At 39.0% G+C, this 18,883-nt stretch overlaps 2 protein-coding genes across 2 annotated transcripts; both read right to left on the bottom strand.

The window, feature by feature from the left end:
• Positions 1 to 1,702: 1,702 nt before the first annotated feature.
• Positions 1,703 to 4,824, bottom strand: uts2r4 (urotensin-2 receptor 4). Its single transcript, XM_086083128.1, has 3 exons — positions 4,623 to 4,824; positions 3,073 to 3,645; positions 1,703 to 2,621 (listed from the first exon to the last, which is right to left on the bottom strand). The coding sequence occupies exons 2-3, from the start codon at positions 3,561 to 3,563 to the stop codon at positions 2,102 to 2,104; spliced, it is 1,011 nt and encodes a 336-aa protein (XP_085939254.1). The 5' UTR covers positions 3,564 to 3,645; positions 4,623 to 4,824; the 3' UTR covers positions 1,703 to 2,101.
• A 230-nt stretch (positions 4,825 to 5,054) lies between these two features.
• LOC147169200 (arf-GAP with dual PH domain-containing protein 1) lies at positions 5,055 to 13,159 on the bottom strand. Its single transcript, XM_086083726.1, has 11 exons — positions 12,773 to 13,159; positions 11,606 to 11,736; positions 11,415 to 11,506; positions 11,086 to 11,168; positions 10,033 to 10,145; positions 9,294 to 9,440; positions 9,119 to 9,202; positions 8,877 to 8,939; positions 7,375 to 7,446; positions 6,201 to 6,429; positions 5,055 to 5,370 (listed from the first exon to the last, which is right to left on the bottom strand). The coding sequence occupies exons 1-11, from the start codon at positions 12,849 to 12,851 to the stop codon at positions 5,342 to 5,344; spliced, it is 1,122 nt and encodes a 373-aa protein (XP_085939852.1). The 5' UTR covers positions 12,852 to 13,159; the 3' UTR covers positions 5,055 to 5,341.
• Positions 13,160 to 18,883: the final 5,724 nt, after the last annotated feature.

Raw genomic sequence — 18,883 nt, 5'->3', positions numbered from 1 at the left:
TACCTCTCGCACACACACAAACAATAACTAGAAAAAAAGGGAAAAGGCTTGAAAATAATGCGGCACGCTATAAAAAGAAAAATACCACCATCTGGTGGACTTTTTTATTTTTTAAATGCTGAAACTAGTCCAGTTTGAAATCTGAACATAAACTTATTTTAGATAAAAACGTAACATTTTCAGAGGCTTTCAGTGGGACTAATTAGGAACAAATGTTTCTTTTTTGTGTCCAGCTTTGCAATTGTATTCTTATTTTGGGGCCACGGTATATTTGAGAGAAAAATAGGACTATTTGGGAGGACTTATTCTGTCAGACGGCAAGTTATGTGTGTGTGTGACGTAACAAAACAACCCCCCCCCCCCCCCCAAAAAAAAAAATCCAATTAGCAGGGGACTCCAAAGAGTGGTAAGAGGTTGAGGAATGTAGCACAGCGTGACTACATTCCCAGAAAGAAGAAAATGTGTGCAGCTATGTGGGAAAACTAAATAGAGGACAAAATGAAAATATTAATAAAAAATTCCAAGCTTCAAAACGGCGGTCTCGTGCAGAATTCGGTACCACTTTGCGATGATTCTAAAAGGTTTACAAAAGCTCTTTGTGATTGTGATTACTAACATATAAAGCAGTGAGTTCACCTTCAATCATTTATTGATTTTTCCCATTAAAACGGATTTATAAACGGATTATGTTTTTTTAAATAAATTATTTGTGGTTTATGAAGATTTAAGAACATACAAAAAATAGTAAGTCCATGTTTTTCACATAAAGAAAAAAAGGATACATTTCGCTTGTTATAAAAAAATGTTTTAAAAAATAAAATAATAATAACAATAAATTAATTAATATCACAACATTTGTCTAAAGAAAAAAAAAACTACTTTATCAAATTTTTTTTAAATTATTTTGTGAGAGAATTTCAGGATTTGGTGGGAAGGGGGGGGGTGAAATCTCAGCTTTGTGACAAAAACAATTATGCGAGAAAGAAAATGCAGTTTTGCAATTTTATTCTATTTTTTTCTGGAGAAAAAAAAACTAAAGAAATGAACTGCGTATAAAGTACAATTAAAGTACCACTGATTGTCACACCCACCTAAGTTGGGCGAAATTTGTTTTCCCCATTTGACTCATCCCCTGAGGGAGCGGTGAGCAGCAGCAAGGGCTCGGGAATCACTTGGTGATCAACCCCCAAAATTCCAACCCTTAATGCTGAGTGTCAAGGAGGGTGGCAATGGGTCCCATTTTTATAGTCTCTGGAATGACCAGGCTAGGGATTAAACCCACAACCTCCCAGTCTCAGGTCAGACACTCTACCACTAGGCCACTGAGCTGGACTCTTGCGATTGAAATGTGGTCAGTCTGATGTGAGACATCTAAGATCTCTTCTCATCAAAAGGCATGTATGGCCCTCACTTGAACCATAGCCCTAACTCAAGCTCCCTAGCTAGCTCCCATGGTGCCCGTTTACCTGCTCGGGAGTGTTAGAGTAGACAATATTAAGTATTGTACTCTTTGCGTGTTCAATTAACTGAATGGTGAGATCCTGGTGAAGAAGTCCCTTTGCAAAGGTATTATAATTATCAGAAGCTTCTGATGACAACAATTGACGACACTGAAGCCGTGTTCCATCAGATTGTGTGTCCGGCTCTCCGTCACATCATTATTTATTGAAAAGTCGGTGAATACGAAAAGTCTCCTCCCATCAGCCCACAGTACATTTGTTTACCACTCAGTGAATACAAGAGAATCTGTTCCCATGGGTATAAATCAGATTAGAGAAAAACAATAATAATCAGCCTGTGACTCCCCTCTTCCGACCGGCAGAGACCGGCCACAGACAAAACTCCCTTAAAGATAGCAAATGTACAAACCCGTTGCCCTTCTTCTGAGAGTGAGACAGATAATACAATTCTATTCATTGAGCCATACTGCTATAACTAAATCCAAAACAGCTAAAATATAAATTGAAACTGAAAAACAATGTTAATAACTTAACAGGAGCTAGCTAGCTAGCATCAGGGGCTAAAGCCAAAATGTGGCAGGTTTTTTACTTTCTGGACCTGGATTTGCCACCTCTACCTACGACAATCAAGACATGCTGGACTACGAGTCCCGAGTGGGCGAGCTTCGGCTCTGCTCAATCCTGCTGGCCACCGTGGACTGGCTTTTCTGGGCCAGGTAGTCCTTGTAGTTTCTGGTGAGCAGCGTGTAGAGAAAAGGATTGACGCAGCTGTTACCGTACGTGAGACAGGTGACGAAAAAGTTGACGTATTTGTGAGTGGCCGGGGATAGAGCCTTGAGGGACTCCGGCGAGAAGAGCTGAGTCAGCTGCCACCCCCAGAATGGCAGGAAACAAGCCCAGTAGGCCGCCACAATGCTGAAGATCATAACCGCCACGCGTTGTTTGAGCCCTCGCTGCCGGGCCGAGCGTCCGCGCCCTCCCAGGCGGGCCTGCGTGGCCCAGTAGCGCCTGGCCAGACCCGCATACAGAGACACCATGGCCAGACCCGGGACCAGAACGCTTGTCAGGAACAAGATGCCCACGTACGCCTTGAAAGCTTCCAGGGTCCACGTCGGGAAGCACATCCGTTTAACCACGCCGGCTGGAGACGGCTTGTCGTGCCTGAACCGGATGATCGGATCACAAATTGCAAGCAATTTAAAGGGATACTGACTCATTGAGCCATTTTCAGTAGTAAAAAAATATTTTTTTGTCCAGAATAAATTTGGTAACTTCATTATTTTTCATGTACAATTAATACCTTTAAGTACCATTTTTTCCACTTGTTGTCGACTGAAGATGACATCACCTGCGCTGAGGAAGTAGGTAACGACCAATCATGGCTCACCTGTTTTCTGGGTTTGGTCAGCAGAGTGAGCCATGATTGGTCGTCAGCACAGGTGATGTCATCTTCAGTCGACAGCAAGTGGAAACATTAGTTTTTAAAGGTATTAATTCTATCTAAGTTATCAAATTAATTCTGGACAAAATATAAACTTTTTACTGCTGAAAATGGCTCAATGAGGACGAGTAATTAAACAAACCAAAAAGTACTTAATAGATATTGTCTTGCCTGAGTTGTATCATGACCATCATGGGCAGAGTCAGCACAAAGGCGGTGACCCAAATGGCGGCCGCCGCCATCTTGCGGCAGCGCGGGGACGAGCCGCGGGCGCTGGCGGGCCGAGCCACGGCGCGGTAGCGCTCCAGACTCATGGCGGCCAGGATGAAGACGCTGGCGTGCATGGTGAGAAGGTCCAGACTGAGCAGGACCCGGCAGCCGACGTCCCCGAAGAGCCAGTCGTGGGCGAAGTAGGTGCACACCACAAAAGGGATGGTGGACAGGTAGAGCAGGTCGGCCAGCGCCAGGTTGGCCACGTAGATGTAGACGGAGCCCCTGCGGCGCGGCGACGCCGAGCGTGTGATGGCCAACGTGTACACGTTGCCCGCCGTGCCCACCAGCCACATGACCGTCAGGGTGGCGCCCAGCAGGCACGTCACCCACAGGTGGCCCATGCCACTCTCCGAGGGGACCCCCGTGACGTTGGAGGCGTTGTCGTTCATGGCAGGTCAATGTCGGGAATCTGATGACATCATCTGGAACTCCAATTATTCCGGCAACAATGCCATGAAGCGGTCAAGAAGCCTGCACGTGAAGAAATAGCTTGTAAATAGGTTGCGGGGGGAAAAGGGAAATTTAGCACCCCCTAAAATTGTTCATTTTGGAAAACACCATATGGTGATAATTATTTTAATATATATATATATATATAAACATAATTTGGTGAGAAATTTCATGTACTTTCACTAGGTTGATTTTAAACTGATTTGGTATGATTTTTTTTAAATATTGCAAGATATTTTTGGTACATTTGCCAGAATTTACTCCCATAAAAAATAAAAATAATAATCTGTACTTGTGCAAGATTTTTTTTTCATTGTAGTTAAAAAAATCAATGTGATAATTAAAAAAAAATGCTGAATTTTTTTTGTTCAGAATGAAAGATTGTGTGATTTTGCAAGAATTTTTCTTTACACTATGAAAAACGGAAACATGTATTTTTCCAAGAAACAAAAATTGTGTAAAGAAATTTTTGATTTTATGAGTTATTTTTTTAGAACGATGTAGTAATTGTCATTTTGTCATGAAAATGCTAGCATTTTGGAAATTTGTGAGAACAAAATAATTATTTTAGAAAAAAAAATCTAAATCTTCATTCAATATTCAAGTGTTTTTTTTCTCTACTTTTAACAACTTTGCTTTTTTACAAGAATTGCTTAAAAAAAATTGTGTAAGGAAAATAAATCCCAATTTGGGCTTTTTAAATTTTGCAATTTTTTTTAGCATTATTATTTTTCAATTGTGCAAAAATAAATGTAATTTAGAAAATAAAAAATAATTTTGCCTGAAAATTGTATTTTTGTCAGGAAAAATGTTTTGTAGTTTTCTGAGAAAATGCTGAAATGAAGTGAAAATTTAAATAAGTTGGGGAAAAAAAGTATTATTTTAAGTTTGTGGGAAAAATATCACTGAGTTAAAAAAATAATGCAAGACCAATAGCAATAACCAAAAACTGCCCACAAAAGTAATATGAGTTGAATAAGACAAAATACTATGCAAACCGTTGTGATGACGTCCCATGAGAAGCTTGAGGAGTCTCGGCGGCCACATCACATTTTTGCTTCCATCCGGGCCGAAATTCCCGATCGATCCCGACTTCATGGAGGTCTCAGTTCATTGAAGCCGTCGCTGCTCTTCTTCTTTTCTCGCCCTTTTGTCAGTCTGGTGTTAAACAGCCACGGCACCGGGGCGGGCCAACCCCCCTCCCCCTCTTTTTATTTTTTAAACCACAGTAAACTGCCGTCAAACCAGCTCATCGGCTTGTCTCTACTCTCAAGATGTATTTGTTTTTTTTGTATTGATTGAAGTGTGTTTAAAGGCCTTTACAAACATGCCTAAGGTATATTTAAAATTTCTACATCACAGATTTGAAATGAAACCTTTTTTTTTTTAATCGTACATTCATTTGGAGAACACAGAGACAACAAAACGGGAAAGATGACAAACTACTTTATTAGGTTTGAATCATTTTGTGTGTTTTAAAATAAAAAGTAAGAATAACCCCTCCCAAAAGTTTTTTTTTAAAAATCTGCTAAAAATGGACAAAATTACAATGGGAGAGGACTCGTTTTGGGTTTAGAATAAAAGAGCCACTGGATGGTGCTGTTAGACTGTTGAATGCTTGCGATGATGGACCGCTTGTTGCCTGTTCTTATTTTCAGTCCTCACGTTTTGGACACTTAAGAGGGAAAATTATTCTGTTTGGCAATCTGCTGCCGTGTCAATGTCTGTGCCTGAACAAGGCCTCCACTGCAAAGAAAACCAAACAAAACAAACAAAGTGATATTAGTAGATTAAATATTCATCTGACGTCAATGTTGACTCATTTTTAACTACAGCACCTTGCGAAAGTAATAGCCCCCTTGAACGTGTTCAGCTTTTGCAACATTTCACGCTTCAAACATTCAGACACAGAATGTAATTTTTTTTATGAAGAATCAACACAAAGTGGGCCACAATTGTGAAGTGGAACCAATTTTTAAAAGATATTTTAAACTTCTTTTTTTTTTTTGCCTTTAACTAGATCATGCAAAATGATTCACCCCTTTTTCTCTCAGTGCAGCCAACTGAAGCCAATCTACGTCAGCTGGAGCTGTTTTACAATAAAATCCGTCAGTTGATGCGCAAAACTGACAGAGATTTGAAGAGGTTATCAAAAGGTGGTTCTACAAAGTGTTAAATCGAAAGGGGGCGGGGCAAATTTTCATTTCACGATGGTATACCACCTTTTTTTTTTATGAGATAACTTTCTTTTTTTTTTTAACAAATAAAATCTTTGTAATTTTGGTATTTGCCAGAAATGTTTTTTCCCCGGTTAGTCTCAAAATATTGCAATAATAAGAAATATGAAATATGAAAATTAATTTGCAAGAATACATAAACAATCCCCCCCAAAAATAGAGAGATAAAAAAAAAACGATGATACAATATAACTGTAGTTTATGCGCATCCTCAAAACATTATACAGGCTCAATCGTCAATTTTCATTTTTTTTTTTAAATGATAGTCCGGTCCAAGCTGGTTTTGACCGCCTCACATGGTCTGGTTATAGAAGTTAGAAGTTAGCCTTAAAAACTTACTGGTGTACTCCTGGGGGGACATCGGAGCGTTCATGACATCGTTGAAGAGCTTGAGCCACTCGTGCTGCTCGGCCTCGGTCTCGCACGTGAACAGGAAGCAGCGGTCGGGCGTGACGATGGTGATGCCGTGCTGCCACGCGCCGTTGCAGTATGTGCCGGCGGGGAGGCCGGCCGACGCGCTGTAGTGCTCCTTGCTGCCCAGGAACACCTCGCCCTTGGCGAAGGCGTCCTTGCAAAGGCAACACAAGAAAAAGAGATCAAGTGCCGACTTGAGCACAAAGACATTTGGAATTTGGTCATTCTGTATTGTCAAAGTGACGATTTAAATTGGTTTTTTAAATCACTACAAAACATTGGCCATTAAGCTAGAACGTAGAAAGTAGCACTAAGGAACTTTAATAAAATAATTTCATTACTCTTCTGATGAAACATTAACTTAAAACTAATTGAATGGTACCTTTGCCATGGCCTGAGGAGGCCGGATTGATTTTACTGGATCATCATTAGACCGGATTTCACTCGCTAAAAAACGATGCAATGCGCTTGTCCTCATAGGATATGGGGTTTTCCTTCAGATATAACAATACCACTTTTGTCCATATGGTGCCGCCAGAATCAACGTAAACTGAAAGTTCCTTTATGTTGTTTTAATCTTCAAATTAATTTTTTTTTTTACAAAATAATTTAAGTTTAAGATTTCACTACAAACATTGGCCATTCAACTAGAATTTGTTTCAAAATTTGTGAGTAAAATTGTGTAATTTATTAAACTTTTTTAGTTTTTTTGTTTGCACTTTTGGGTTGATTTGTATTTAATGTTTTTTGTTTTTAACAAAATAATTTAAGAATTATTTTCTACTTTTGCAAATTAAAAATAGCGTAATTTATTTCTAGATTAAAAAATTTTTTTTTACTACAAAACATTGGCCATTGTGCTAGAATTTTATTTTAATTGTGAGATTAAAAAAAATGCAACATTCTGAGAATGTAATTTTGCGTAACACATTTTAAGATTTTGATAAATATACAGGTATTAGCCATTTTTGTTTTCATTTTCTTTGGAATTTTGCAAGAAAATGTGAATTTTAGGAACAAATTCTAATAGTAATTTAAAAAATAATAATCACAAGTTTGTGTGTGTGTGTGTGTGTGTGTGTGTGTGTGTCTGCCCTACCAGAGGGTCCTTGTAGTACATGAGTCGTCTCTGATCCAAAGTGAACCAACGTTTCTTGAAGCCTTCTGTTTGCTACATACGCACAAAACAGAAATTGTAACACACTCAGCAAACTTATCCTAACTCCATTTTGCAGGAGAATAATTTCAACTGCTACCCAATGGCTGCCACTAAAAGTTTAGCGTGAAGATGGTCTAGGTTCAAACATCTGCCCGTAGTTTTCTGTGGCTGGAATACTAGAAAGAGTTGTTTTATTGGAGGGATGTGATTGGCTGGTTTGTCTGCATTTTGGCCCTCCAAAGAATGGCGTCTTTTCATCGTTCAGGTGCGAAGACGGAGGGGAAATCCGAGTCTGAGTTAAGTGCCGGTTCAGGTTTCTAAAAGGCTAAACGTTGAAAGAGGCATTGTTTGTGCAAGTCGTCTCTCATTCGAGTTGTTTGTTGCAGTTCAGGACTCCATCCACTACGTGCAGCCCATTAGCCATCATTTAGTTGAATTTCATACAAAAAATCGGAATCTGCACGAATGGCTGGATCATTTAAGCGGACTTCCGGAAGTAGTTTGTGAAATGTTTGTCAGGCTAACTCCTCACTGTCAGCCGGCTACGGCTAACGCCTCGCTGTTTTGGCCAGCTCACGCCGTCCTAGCAACGGGAACATTTGGCCGACTAACGCCTCGCTGTCGGTCGGTTATCGCTGTGCTAGCGACAAACAAAAGGGAGTTTAGCAAACTAGCTTAGCGCTAGCTAGGATGAAGAGAGTAGCAACGTAGCTGGATTTAAAATGACACCAAACATCCTCTGCTCTGTCGTTAGCCACGGTATGGCTCAGGATGCTGGAGGTTAAAGTATTTTAAACTAAAAAGGTTAACCTTTCTATGTGTTGACGTGTCACTGTAGGGTTTGAGTGAGTTGTGTTAGAATAGAGAATATTTGTATTCTACTCTTTGCGTGTTCAATTAACTGAATGGTGAGATTCTGGTGAAGAAGTCCCTTTGCAAAGGTATCATTATCAGAAGCTTCTGATCACACAAATGAAGTCACCCAAGTAGTGTTCTGTTCAAAAGTGTGTCCCTCCTTCTCCTGCACATCATTATTTATTGAAAAGTGGGTGAATACGAAAAGTCTCCTCCCATTCACAAAAAGGCAGAAGTTCCCAGGAATACAAATCAGATTAGACCCAAACAATAATAAATCAGCCTGTCCCTCCCCTCTTCCGACTGAGACCGGTACCAGGCTACACTCCCTTCTAGATAACATGGAAAAGAAACTTGTTGCCCTTTTCTTCTCAGGCCAAAGAGACAGATAAAAATACAATAGACAATACTATTCATTGAGCTACACAGCTATAACTAAATCCAAAACGGCTAAAATATAAATTGAAACTGAAAAACAATGTTAATAATTCAACATTTGATTGAAAATGGCTTTATAAACTTAAGTTCAACGTATACTAAGCAACGGAACAGATACACAAATTACTGTATGTAAAAAGTTGACCTACCCTGGGACCCGTTTTTTCCATGTAGCCCTCCTTCAGGAAGTTGCGTGTGAGTTTGGGAACCAGCTGTGAACAACAATCACAGTGGGGTTAGTAATAAATTCTCCAAAATGGCCGACTTCCCGTTCAATTTTGGGCATGGGTTCTATAGACTTTTTCGCGCATCCTGTTACCACCAACACGGCCATGCAATGTTGTGTTAATCAGTGAAACTCCCCAGGGGGCGCTATTGAGTACATACTGACCTCTGCATCCGTGGCTCCAGGAAAGGCCACCTTCATGTAGTGAAGCTGGATGGCTCGGATGGAATTGAACCAATCGACGATCTCCTGCAAGGACAGGGGCAGAGAATATCAAGTGACGTAAGCACGGAGCCCATCCACACCACCGCGCTTGCAACAGCGCCACCCTGAGGCGGACCTTGCCGCTGTCGTGGTAAAGAAAGATGTTGCGGGTGCTGTAGTCTTTGAGGTACGTGATCTGCAGCCCGTTGGGGTGTCCGATCTTGTCGGGCTGGAAGGTGGCGTTGATGCTGTCCACCTTGATCACCGCTTTGGGCTCTTTGGCCTGCAGGGGGCGGACAGTATAAAATCTTAGGAGAATAGTATATGTACTTTATCTATTTTCTAAACAGAAATTTTTTTCCTTTTTTTTTTTATTGTATGGTGAAACCCCGCACACTCGTGGTTCCGTATCTGCAGATTTGTAAAATTAATCATTTTCATTATATTTTTTGGGATGAGGGACCCTTGTTTTGTTGTGAAAAACACTTTTTGGTGGTATCTCTGCTTATTCAAGAATTGTTTGGTTAAAAAAAATAATAATCTTGAGTCAATTACGTAGATTTGCGCTATTGGTGGAAAAATAGAAAATGGTGGTACTGTGTAAATATTGTGACCGCTTGAATAAAATTGTAGTTTTGAAGGAGAAGAAATAATGAGATAGTAAATATTAATAGTAATAATAATAATAAATGGTAATGGAAAAAAATCTTTGACAATTGTGGGGTTTTTTTTCATATAAAGTAGTATATTTATTATGTTTTATTCTTTAATCATAAGAGAATAAAGTTGAATTTGTATTGTGTTGTGTTTAATTTCTGTCTGTAATTGCATGTGTGCGTGCGTGTGTGTGTGCGTGTGCGTGCGTGTTTGCTTACGTCATGTTTGGTGAAGTACTTGAGCGTGCCCTCCCGCTCAGAGAGGACAAATCGCCGGCTGAGGAACTGCCCGTTGTCCCGCCCCCTTTTCATTAGGGCGCCGTCCCTGGTGGCTGCAGGACAAAGGTCATACTTATTATCATTGTTGTCATTTGTCTTGGAGTCTTTCCCTCAAAACTAAAAAATATATTTTTTCACACCTTAAAATAAGTATTTAATTTGCATAAAGGAGCACGCTTATCCTAAAAATACAGATTTTATTTTTATTTTTATAAATACAATTTAAAGTTTCATTCATTGCAATTCATTTTTTCTCTAAAAAATATTGATTAAAATACTAGAGCTAAAAAAAAATCAAAAACATTATCTTCAAAATGTTCACATTTTTAAAGAATAAAAAAAAGTAATACTACATTTTAATCACATTTAAAAAGAGAAAATATTCACCAAAAACTGCTTATAAAATAATTACATTTCATACAATTCCTTCATAAAAAAATTATTTTTTCCAAAATCAAATAAAAACAATCCTCAAAATCACCACTTTTTTAGAATAAGCATTATTAGTCTAGAATTAAAAAAAACATTAATAATTTTTTTTTTTTAACAAAATTCTAAATGAACATTTTCTCCAAACACATTTCTACAAAAAAGAAGATAAAATCCTCAAAATGTATTTTTTTACTTTTTTTGAAAATCATTCTTGCGTTTGTGAAAGACCACATGACTATGTGACTTTTTTTCAAAATAAATACTACATTGAAAAATATATATGTATATATATATACACCGGTAACCATCTTGGGGACACACTTGAAATTGTGGGGACATTTTGGTGGTCCCCACAAATTCAGACCTCTTTTTGAGGGTCAAGACTTGGTTTTAGAGTTTAGGTTTGAATTGTGTTATGGTTGAGGTTAGGGTAAGGAATTGGGGTAGGCAATCCTTTTTGATGGTTGGAGTTAGGGGGAGGAGCTAGGAGCTAGCATTATGTCAATGATATGTCCCCACGATGATACAAAGATAAGTGTGTGTGTTTGTGTGTTTGCTTGCCTTCCTCGTACGTAAACTTATCGCTGGGTTCGGTGAATTCATTGCGCCCGTACTTTGCCCGTATCCACTGCTCCTTCAGCACCCTGATGAACAACACATTAAAGCAGCACTATGTAACAGTCTTAGCTGAACGCATGAGAATGCTACGCTAGCTCGACACGGGTCCCCGTCATCTTTGCTACGACAAACACATCGCCAACGTTTGTGACACATAATATTGGCGAGTCAGCCGGGACACATTAAATGTTAAATTAGCATGTTAGCATCAATGCTAACTTTGTCTTCGCACTTAACAGTTTTTGAAACTCTTGGAAAATGTCTGTCCTCACTGGCAGTCTTTGTGTGACGGCTTGTAGTAGTAGACGGGAACGGCCGCCTCGTATTTGCACTTCATCCGCTCGTTTCCGTTCTCCGCCATGAACTAACGAAAAAATTCCAAAAATAGAGCACGGACAGGACTTCAAAATAAGAGCATAGACATCATTTCAAAGAAAGTGACCAAAAAAATCTGTGGCGTTACCTGGATCTCGTGGTCCTCCCAGTGGGAAAGACTCAGCGACTTCACCTTGCTGACGTCGGGAATATTCCGGTGGATGCCGGAACAGGCCAGGCAGATGAACACCCCCAACGAGGTCGAACCCCAGTCGGGATCTGCGACAGCACAACGCGAAGAAGAAGTGGGAACTCTGATCCCCTTAATTGGATTCTGCTAGTAAGTAATCATTTTCATAACTGTAATGAAAATAACATTATGGGACAACACTCGTACGTAAGAAAATTCTGGGAAAGCTCATTGCAATCGTCGTTACCAAAAAGTGGTACTGGTTCGTATTTTTGGCAGGCAGTACAGCAGCATCATTCAATCTGCATTTTAAGTCAAATAATTGGACTGTTATGCAAAAAAAAAGCTAATAAAAACCACGTTTCAACTTTAAGCTTCATTGGCTTCCTTTGCCTTTTTCTTATCTGGCGAGCAAATAATTCTTATCGCCTTCTTATCTTGGAAGATGGGAGAACGCAGCGTTCTTTAAAAGCAGACACATCCAGACTACAAGAGAAACTAATTTTTTTTTTTTTTTAAATACTTTCTATATCTACCACAGCGCTCCTTCACCTCCTTTAAGATGTATTATTTATTATTATTATTATAATTACCATTTATTTGATTATTTATGGTTTTGGTCTTCCATCCGCTAGCAAATATCCAATAAAGTGTATCTGTTGATGAGATTTTTGTCGCACCCATTTCATTTCTGAACACTTAATGCTCCACTGTTAATTTTCAGTGGACTGTGTTTTGGTACCTAGCATGGCAGTGCTAAACGGCTATTTCGCTAACCCCTTCATTACTGTCTCCTTTTTTTTATTTTTTATTTTTTTATCTTTAATCCACATATAGGCCTAAACGTGAATCTTATTTGGACTTTAAAGAAAAAAAAAGCGTATCTTCCTCTGCATGCCAGCACAAACTAGCGGAGCGTGCCGAGGGCGTGTGCAGCATGTCAGGACTTGCACTAAAAACTTCAAATCCTTTTGGAGCTTCCACGTCGCGTAACTCCCAAAAAAAAAAAAAAAAAAAAAAAAAAAACGTTTTCCCACCCTAAAATGACTGTTTCTGACTTCTCCCGCACCCCCCAAAAAAGACACAAAAAAGTTGATTGTCCCGTAAAGTGAATGTCCTTCTCACCTGCTGCCCCACAGTCGGCACAGGTGCCATTTCCTGGCCGATGCAGGATTTCCCGGAGTGCCCGAGTGGACATCGACATGGTGGACACACGGAATTTTTCGTCTTACGAGCAGACAGAGAGAAATAAATTATAGTGGTTTGTCGTGGGTGTTGATCGGGGTCTTCCAAAAGTGTGTCTCCTCCTGGCTCTCCCCCCCCCCCCTCCCCACCGCCGCCGGAAGTGCGCCTCAGACTGGACTAGGACGACGGCAAAGTCCTCATTGGGGGAGCGCGTCCATGCTGGAGAAACACGATCGGTGCGTAAATTCCACCAGTGACGCATCCTGAGATTGCGTGCGTGTAACCGGATACCGGAACAAGGAAGTGCATTGCGGAGGGTTGTGCAGACTTGCCCCCCTTTTCTGCGTGATTGCGCAAAAAAGCCTACTGCGCATGTTGCACCTGAAGCCACACCCAAAAAAATAAAGTCAGGCTAAAAAAGAAGTCACTCAGAAAAAATGCAACATCAAGTTTGGCCAATAGGGAGAAACAGTGCATCACGTTTGGAATTCCTGGACGTGAGCGTGACGCTTTTAAAAAAAAAAAAAAAAAAAAAAAAAAATCTCAATGCATTATGAATCAAGACATCGGAGTAAGAAGGAACATCATTGACAACAATCCGGTGATATGTTTTAGAAAACTGCACAAGAGAATAAATAATGGGCGACGAAGAGCTTTTCTGATATTGCGCAATAAGACAGCAGAACATAACAGCGCGACTACAAAGACACACCAAAACAGTTGAAAGACGTATGAGTAGAATAAAAAAGACAGTCCAGCCAAATCTGTGCAAATTACTAGTCGATTAACAGCAAACGTCAAAACTAAAATAAAAACCAACTAAAATGAAAACACTGTTAGCAATAGCATTTCCTGTCACGGAGTTAACGAGCTTCCTGTCATCCTGCATTCAAAAAAAAAGCTTGTTAACTTCATATTACCTCCTCCAGGGTTGAAGGCTCGGAGCGCTGTTGAAGGGAGAATTCCATCTGCGCGTGACCTTTTCGGGGGCCTCACCCGCGATGGCGTGTGCGCTCGACCGAGCGCGGAGGGCAAAGGTCGAGGTCGGGTTTAACGAGGTCCGGGCCCGAGCGCAACTTCCCGTGCGAGTGGGAATAGATTGGACGCTTTTTCCCCAAATCTCATTTGGCCTGACTTGCTCATCTCAACAGGACTGGGATGAGGCGGGCGGGCGGGCGGGCGCCCCCCCCCCCCCCCCCCCCCGGGGACAAGCAGACAGATTTATATAGAGAACGTTCACACAGGTCAAATTTCATCCGCATGCAGAATTTAGTTTGTGTCTGAGGGAGCAAGAGGTCCTGAAATCCAAGGAAAACACAAACAAAGACAAGCTGATCATAAAATGCATAAAAATGTTTAGTGCAGTTTTACCAGGTTGCATTTACATTGCTGCCGATTCTGGATCCAATCTGGGTCAGTCATTGATATTGGATGAAATTGTTGAATGCAGATTTTGTATTTTGAACGTTTTGAAAATTCCCTATTTTAAAAATGTTTTACATTATTTCATTTACAATTATTAAAACATACATTTATTATATTATTTTGAATATGTATTTAAAATATTTATATCCATAAAACATTGATAACGTGAAATGTTAAAAAGATCAATAAATACATTTTCATATTATTTAAAACAATTATTTTAAATATTAAATATTTCAATACAACATTGACATTTTTCATTTTATCGTATTTCTTTTAACATGTGTTTCCCCAAAAGGAATGTGTTAAATATATTATTAATTTATTATTTATTTACTTATACTATATATATATATATATATATATATATATATATATATATATATATATATATATATATATATATACTTTTGTTTTGAATAGTTTTTTTGAAAATGAAAAATAAATATGTTGAAAAATATAAATGTTTCTGTTATTTGGTATATGCCCATATATATATATATGATTTTCATCATAAGTACTTTTTCAAATATATTTTCCATCAATGAAACGTAAAATTAAATAATCGAGGTTAATCATTTAAACATCGCATAATCCGCTGAAAGACAAAAATCAAACCCGTCTTTCGCTTTCCATAAAAGATTTTTAAAGACATAATTATTCATTCAATTACGATTTTTTTTTTTTTTATGAGCTGTCACAGCGTATCCATACCCAGGAAACGACAAGATTACTTTCCCTTTCTCGTTGGTTATAATCTGTGTGAGTATCAAGCTAACGCTGGTTATGAAGTTCTGATGTCAGCCGTTTATTAAATGAAAAATATGAATAAATTGCTGCTGCTGCCGAGGTATCCTTCCCTCTGGATTATCCACCTTCACCCTGAGAGGCGGAACATTTATTTATTTTTTAATATGTTAGTATTATTATTATTATTATTATTATTATTATTATTATTATTATTATTATTATTATTATCATATATATATATATTTTTTTTACAGCTGCTTATGTAACATGGAAGGGTAAATGATTGGTCATCATCTTGGGGGGCTTATGAGTGGGTTGAACCTTGAAGCTGATATCATACTTTTACATGAATACATATATACAGTAAATTGCATGCATAGCAAACATACATACAGTAAGCATACCGTGTGGGCGTTGCGCATATACGCATCATTTCGGACCCATGTTGAAGGGCAACCTGCCAAGCTTCATTCTTTAAGCGCTCATAAGCTTTTCAAAGCCTTTAAAGACGCATTTCACAACCGCGTCACCTCGGGACAACCTTGGGGTCAGCTTTGCGATGCTGACACGCGGTCGTGGGAGGAAATGCGGTGGATCAATTAACTCATTCACTGCCATTGACGGCTATAGACGTCGAAAATTCATTTGAACTATTTCTATTAGTTTAACCTTTTTTTTCCCCACTTTTGTTAACAAGAGTATGAAAACCTAGACTTTTTTTTCATTGTACATTTAGAACAGATATCAAATTTGCAATTAATTGTGAGTTAACTCATCTTTTTAATTGCCTGTCGCCCCTAATTTTTAATAATCGTTTTTTTTTTTTTTTATGAATATATGGCAGTGAATGAGTTAAACTTTCTGGAAAGTTTTGCCTCACGAGTCAAACGAATGGCAAGGAAATGACCTTGTGTCAAGATTTGCCCAATTAAAAAAAAAACAAAAAAACAAAAAAAAACCATTGCCCAATTAAATGAGCGCTTGTAGATGTTGTGTTGACACATAGTAAAACGCGGATGGATCTGCACTTGATGTTTTTTTGGGGGGAAAAGCCTTGCAGAGTGATGACAGTAATGACTTGATCAAAAGGCAACGGAATAACAAGCAGAGTTATTGACTTTGACTGGCAGTTGTCGGGCGAGCGCCGGGCCTCCGTCACCGTGGCAACCTAAACGCGACGTGAAGCGCGCGCGCGGTTGTCAAAACAATCATCGTTTGCAGGAGGAAGGAAGCGGAGCAGGTTGACGATACTCTTCGTACTCATCCAGGAAAATGCAGGAACGCGTGACTTGATCTTCATCAGCACGATGATGATAGCATCATCGGTCTGCTGCTGCTCGAGTGCTGACGAGAACAACTAGAAAAACTGACCTTTGAACTGGCTATGTCATACTTTGCTGAAAATGTGAAAAAAATTTTTTTTTGTCATCACTTCAAAGCAACCGGTTAGTTATGTTCACGCTGCTCGAGTGCTGACTAGAACTGTGCAAAGAAGAGACCTTTTCACTGAATATGACGTGCCTCTGTACTGAAATGGGAAAAATAAAATGTTGGTTTATAGTTTCCAAGCAACTGGGGGAGGGGGGGGAGGGGGGGTTAAAATGCTCCTGCTGCTCAAGTGCTGACTAGAACTGTGAGAAGATTCCTCTTAACTGAATTTTCATGCCTCAGTATTAAACTGTAAAAAATGAAAGACTGGTTTATAACTTCCAAGCAACCGGGGGTGCGTATGCTCCCGCTGTTCGAGTGCCGACGAGAACTGTGAGAAGAACAGACCTTTTAAATGGACATGTCATGCTTGGCTGAAAAATGAGAGTTTTTTTTCCCCCATCACTTCCTTTTTTATTATTTTTTTTAATTTTATTTATTTATTTATTTTTTTTATTTTTATTTTTTTCTTTCTTTTTAAAGAGCTCAGTATTGTTCATTCGGAAATGTCATCATCATTGCTCTTTTATTTCCCCCATCACTTCCAAGCGACTGGGGGCAAACGTTACTGGTGGGGTTCTGACTAAAGTTGGGAGAATGCGTTTTCTGGTATTAGCTTAGAATTTCAAAAGAGAATCCATCTTCTCAAATTCAAAGACAAAACTATGTATGTGTCACAAATGGCAGGTTTGCATTGTGGAATGTTTCCTTCGTTTGTCAAGTCACACGCTTGAGTTGAAATGAAGGACATGGAAGCAGCTCACATACGGACAGGCGTGCCCCGGCATCATTAAGCGGGCTTATGGGGGCGCAGGCGTGTCGGAAATGGAGTTTGTTGTTCCTTCCAGCCGTCTAGCCAGCATCGCCAATTAAATCGGGTAGGAAAGCGTTCAAAATCAATAAGGTTTTTGCTCTGACAGAGAAGAAGACTGTGGAAAAATCTGGGGAAAAAAACATCCAGTCTGCCATTTTGTCCACACATCGGATGTTTGATGTAATTCAAAAAACAAATAGGCCTTCTATTGCTAATGTACAGCAAAAAAATTCCTACTAACTAACAGTAAAACAAACTGAATATTTTTTCTTCTTCTGAATAATGAATTTTTAAATATATTATTAATTTATTATTTATTTACTTATACTATATATATCTACTTATTTATGTACTTTTGTTTTGAATTGTTTTTTTTTTAATGAAAAATAAATATGTTGAAAAATTTATATTTTTCAACATATTTTTGTCAGGTTTTTTTTGTTTTGTTCTATGGAATATTTATTTCCGTTTTTTTTATATGTATGTCTGCTTTTTTAAATTTCAAAAATTTGAGTTTTTCCAGAATATTTTTCTGATGTTCGTGATTCCCCCCCCCCCACCCCAGTTTTATAAAAACAATTTTGTCTGTTTTATCAAATACATTTTTTTTAAATAACAGGAAAAAAAAAAAACTGAAAAATAAAATATATTTTTTTAAACAAAAAATCTGGAGATTAAAAAAAATAATCAAATGAATGCCATACAGTTCATTTTAATATTGCTAAATATTAAAATAAAAACAATAGTTTTAACATGTTACATTTTGCTATTATTATACGGCCGTACTTTACAAACAGTCATTTAGGATTGTAGTTACTTAGTGACTTTTTAAAAATCTTGAACTTGCCAAATACTCCATATATTTAAAAAAAAAGAAGCTAAAACTAATACAAAAACTAATAAAAAAACAAACTAAAACAAAAAATAAAAATGAAGTTAAAACTCACAACCCGCTCTAATTAAAATGAACTCAATCTAAAAATCAAATTCAAAACAAAATCAAATCCATTTTCTACGAGCGCCTCCGGTGAAACGCACCAACCTTCCTGGACATCAAAGCAATGATGATGTCACGTCACGGCCTCGCCTCACACGGACAAACGCTAATTGGTCGCAGAGGTCTCTCCCGTCTGCTTCTTCGCGCTTCTCATCCCGTCGCCTTTCCTCTCGACCTCCGGAGCATCTGCTTCGTTACCGGCCGACATCTGCCACCTGCGGCTGGGCGGCAGTCGGCAGCGCTGCCCGATTCGCCCCCAAATTCCTCCATCGCGTCGCACTTGATTGCGGTGCCATTTTGTCGACTGTTTGCGCCAAACGTGGCGTTCTCGCCCACCGAGTGTCTCGTTTTATTCATGAAACCTATCGCAGGGTGCTAATGTTTTGTTTTGGTGTGACATTGTTTATTGAAGTGCTCGTTTTGTCCACTTTGACGCTTTTGAATCATTTATGGGGAGGAATTGGCTGTTTCAAACACAGCAGTGCCCGCGCTCGCTCTCGGTCTCTGGAAGTCTTCAGAGTGCTAAATGCTGCTGCTCGAGTGCTGACTAGAATTCTGGCTTGTTTTTATTTTCACGTCTTCCAAAGAAATGGGGGCTGTTGTGCTTTAGGATCGTTGTATTTCTCTTGTAACAAGC

Source organism: Leptonotus elevatus, chromosome 8 (genome assembly GCF_054856555.1).
Source record: "Leptonotus elevatus isolate MCC_2025b chromosome 8, RoL_Lele_1.0, whole genome shotgun sequence".
NCBI classification, from domain to species: Eukaryota; Metazoa; Chordata; class Actinopteri; order Syngnathiformes; family Syngnathidae; genus Leptonotus; species Leptonotus elevatus.
Note: the sequence above shows the minus strand (reverse complement) of the source record. Positions and strands in the feature narration are given on the sequence as shown.

What these genes read in the sequence shown, in the direction of transcription:
- uts2r4 (XM_086083128.1), bottom strand. Translation starts at nt 3,563, where the DNA reads ATGAACGACAACGCCTCCAACGTCACGGGGGTCCCCTCGGAGAGTGGC. An exon ending in ATGGTCATGATACAACTCAG is followed by an intron (nt 2,622 to 3,072) that starts GCAAGACAATAT and finishes CATCCGGTTCAG; the next exon opens with GCACGACAAGCCGTCTCCAG.
- LOC147169200 (XM_086083726.1), bottom strand. Translation starts at nt 12,851, where the DNA reads ATGTCGATGTCCACTCGGGCACTCCGGGAAATCCTGCATCGGCCAGGA. An exon ending in CCGTCACACAAAGACTGCCA is followed by an intron (nt 11,169 to 11,414) that starts GTGAGGACAGAC and finishes GTTGTTCATCAG; the next exon opens with GGTGCTGAAGGAGCAGTGGA. An exon ending in TGTACTACAAGGACCCTCTG is followed by an intron (nt 6,430 to 7,374) that starts GTAGGGCAGACA and finishes TGCCTTTGCAAG; the next exon opens with GACGCCTTCGCCAAGGGCGA.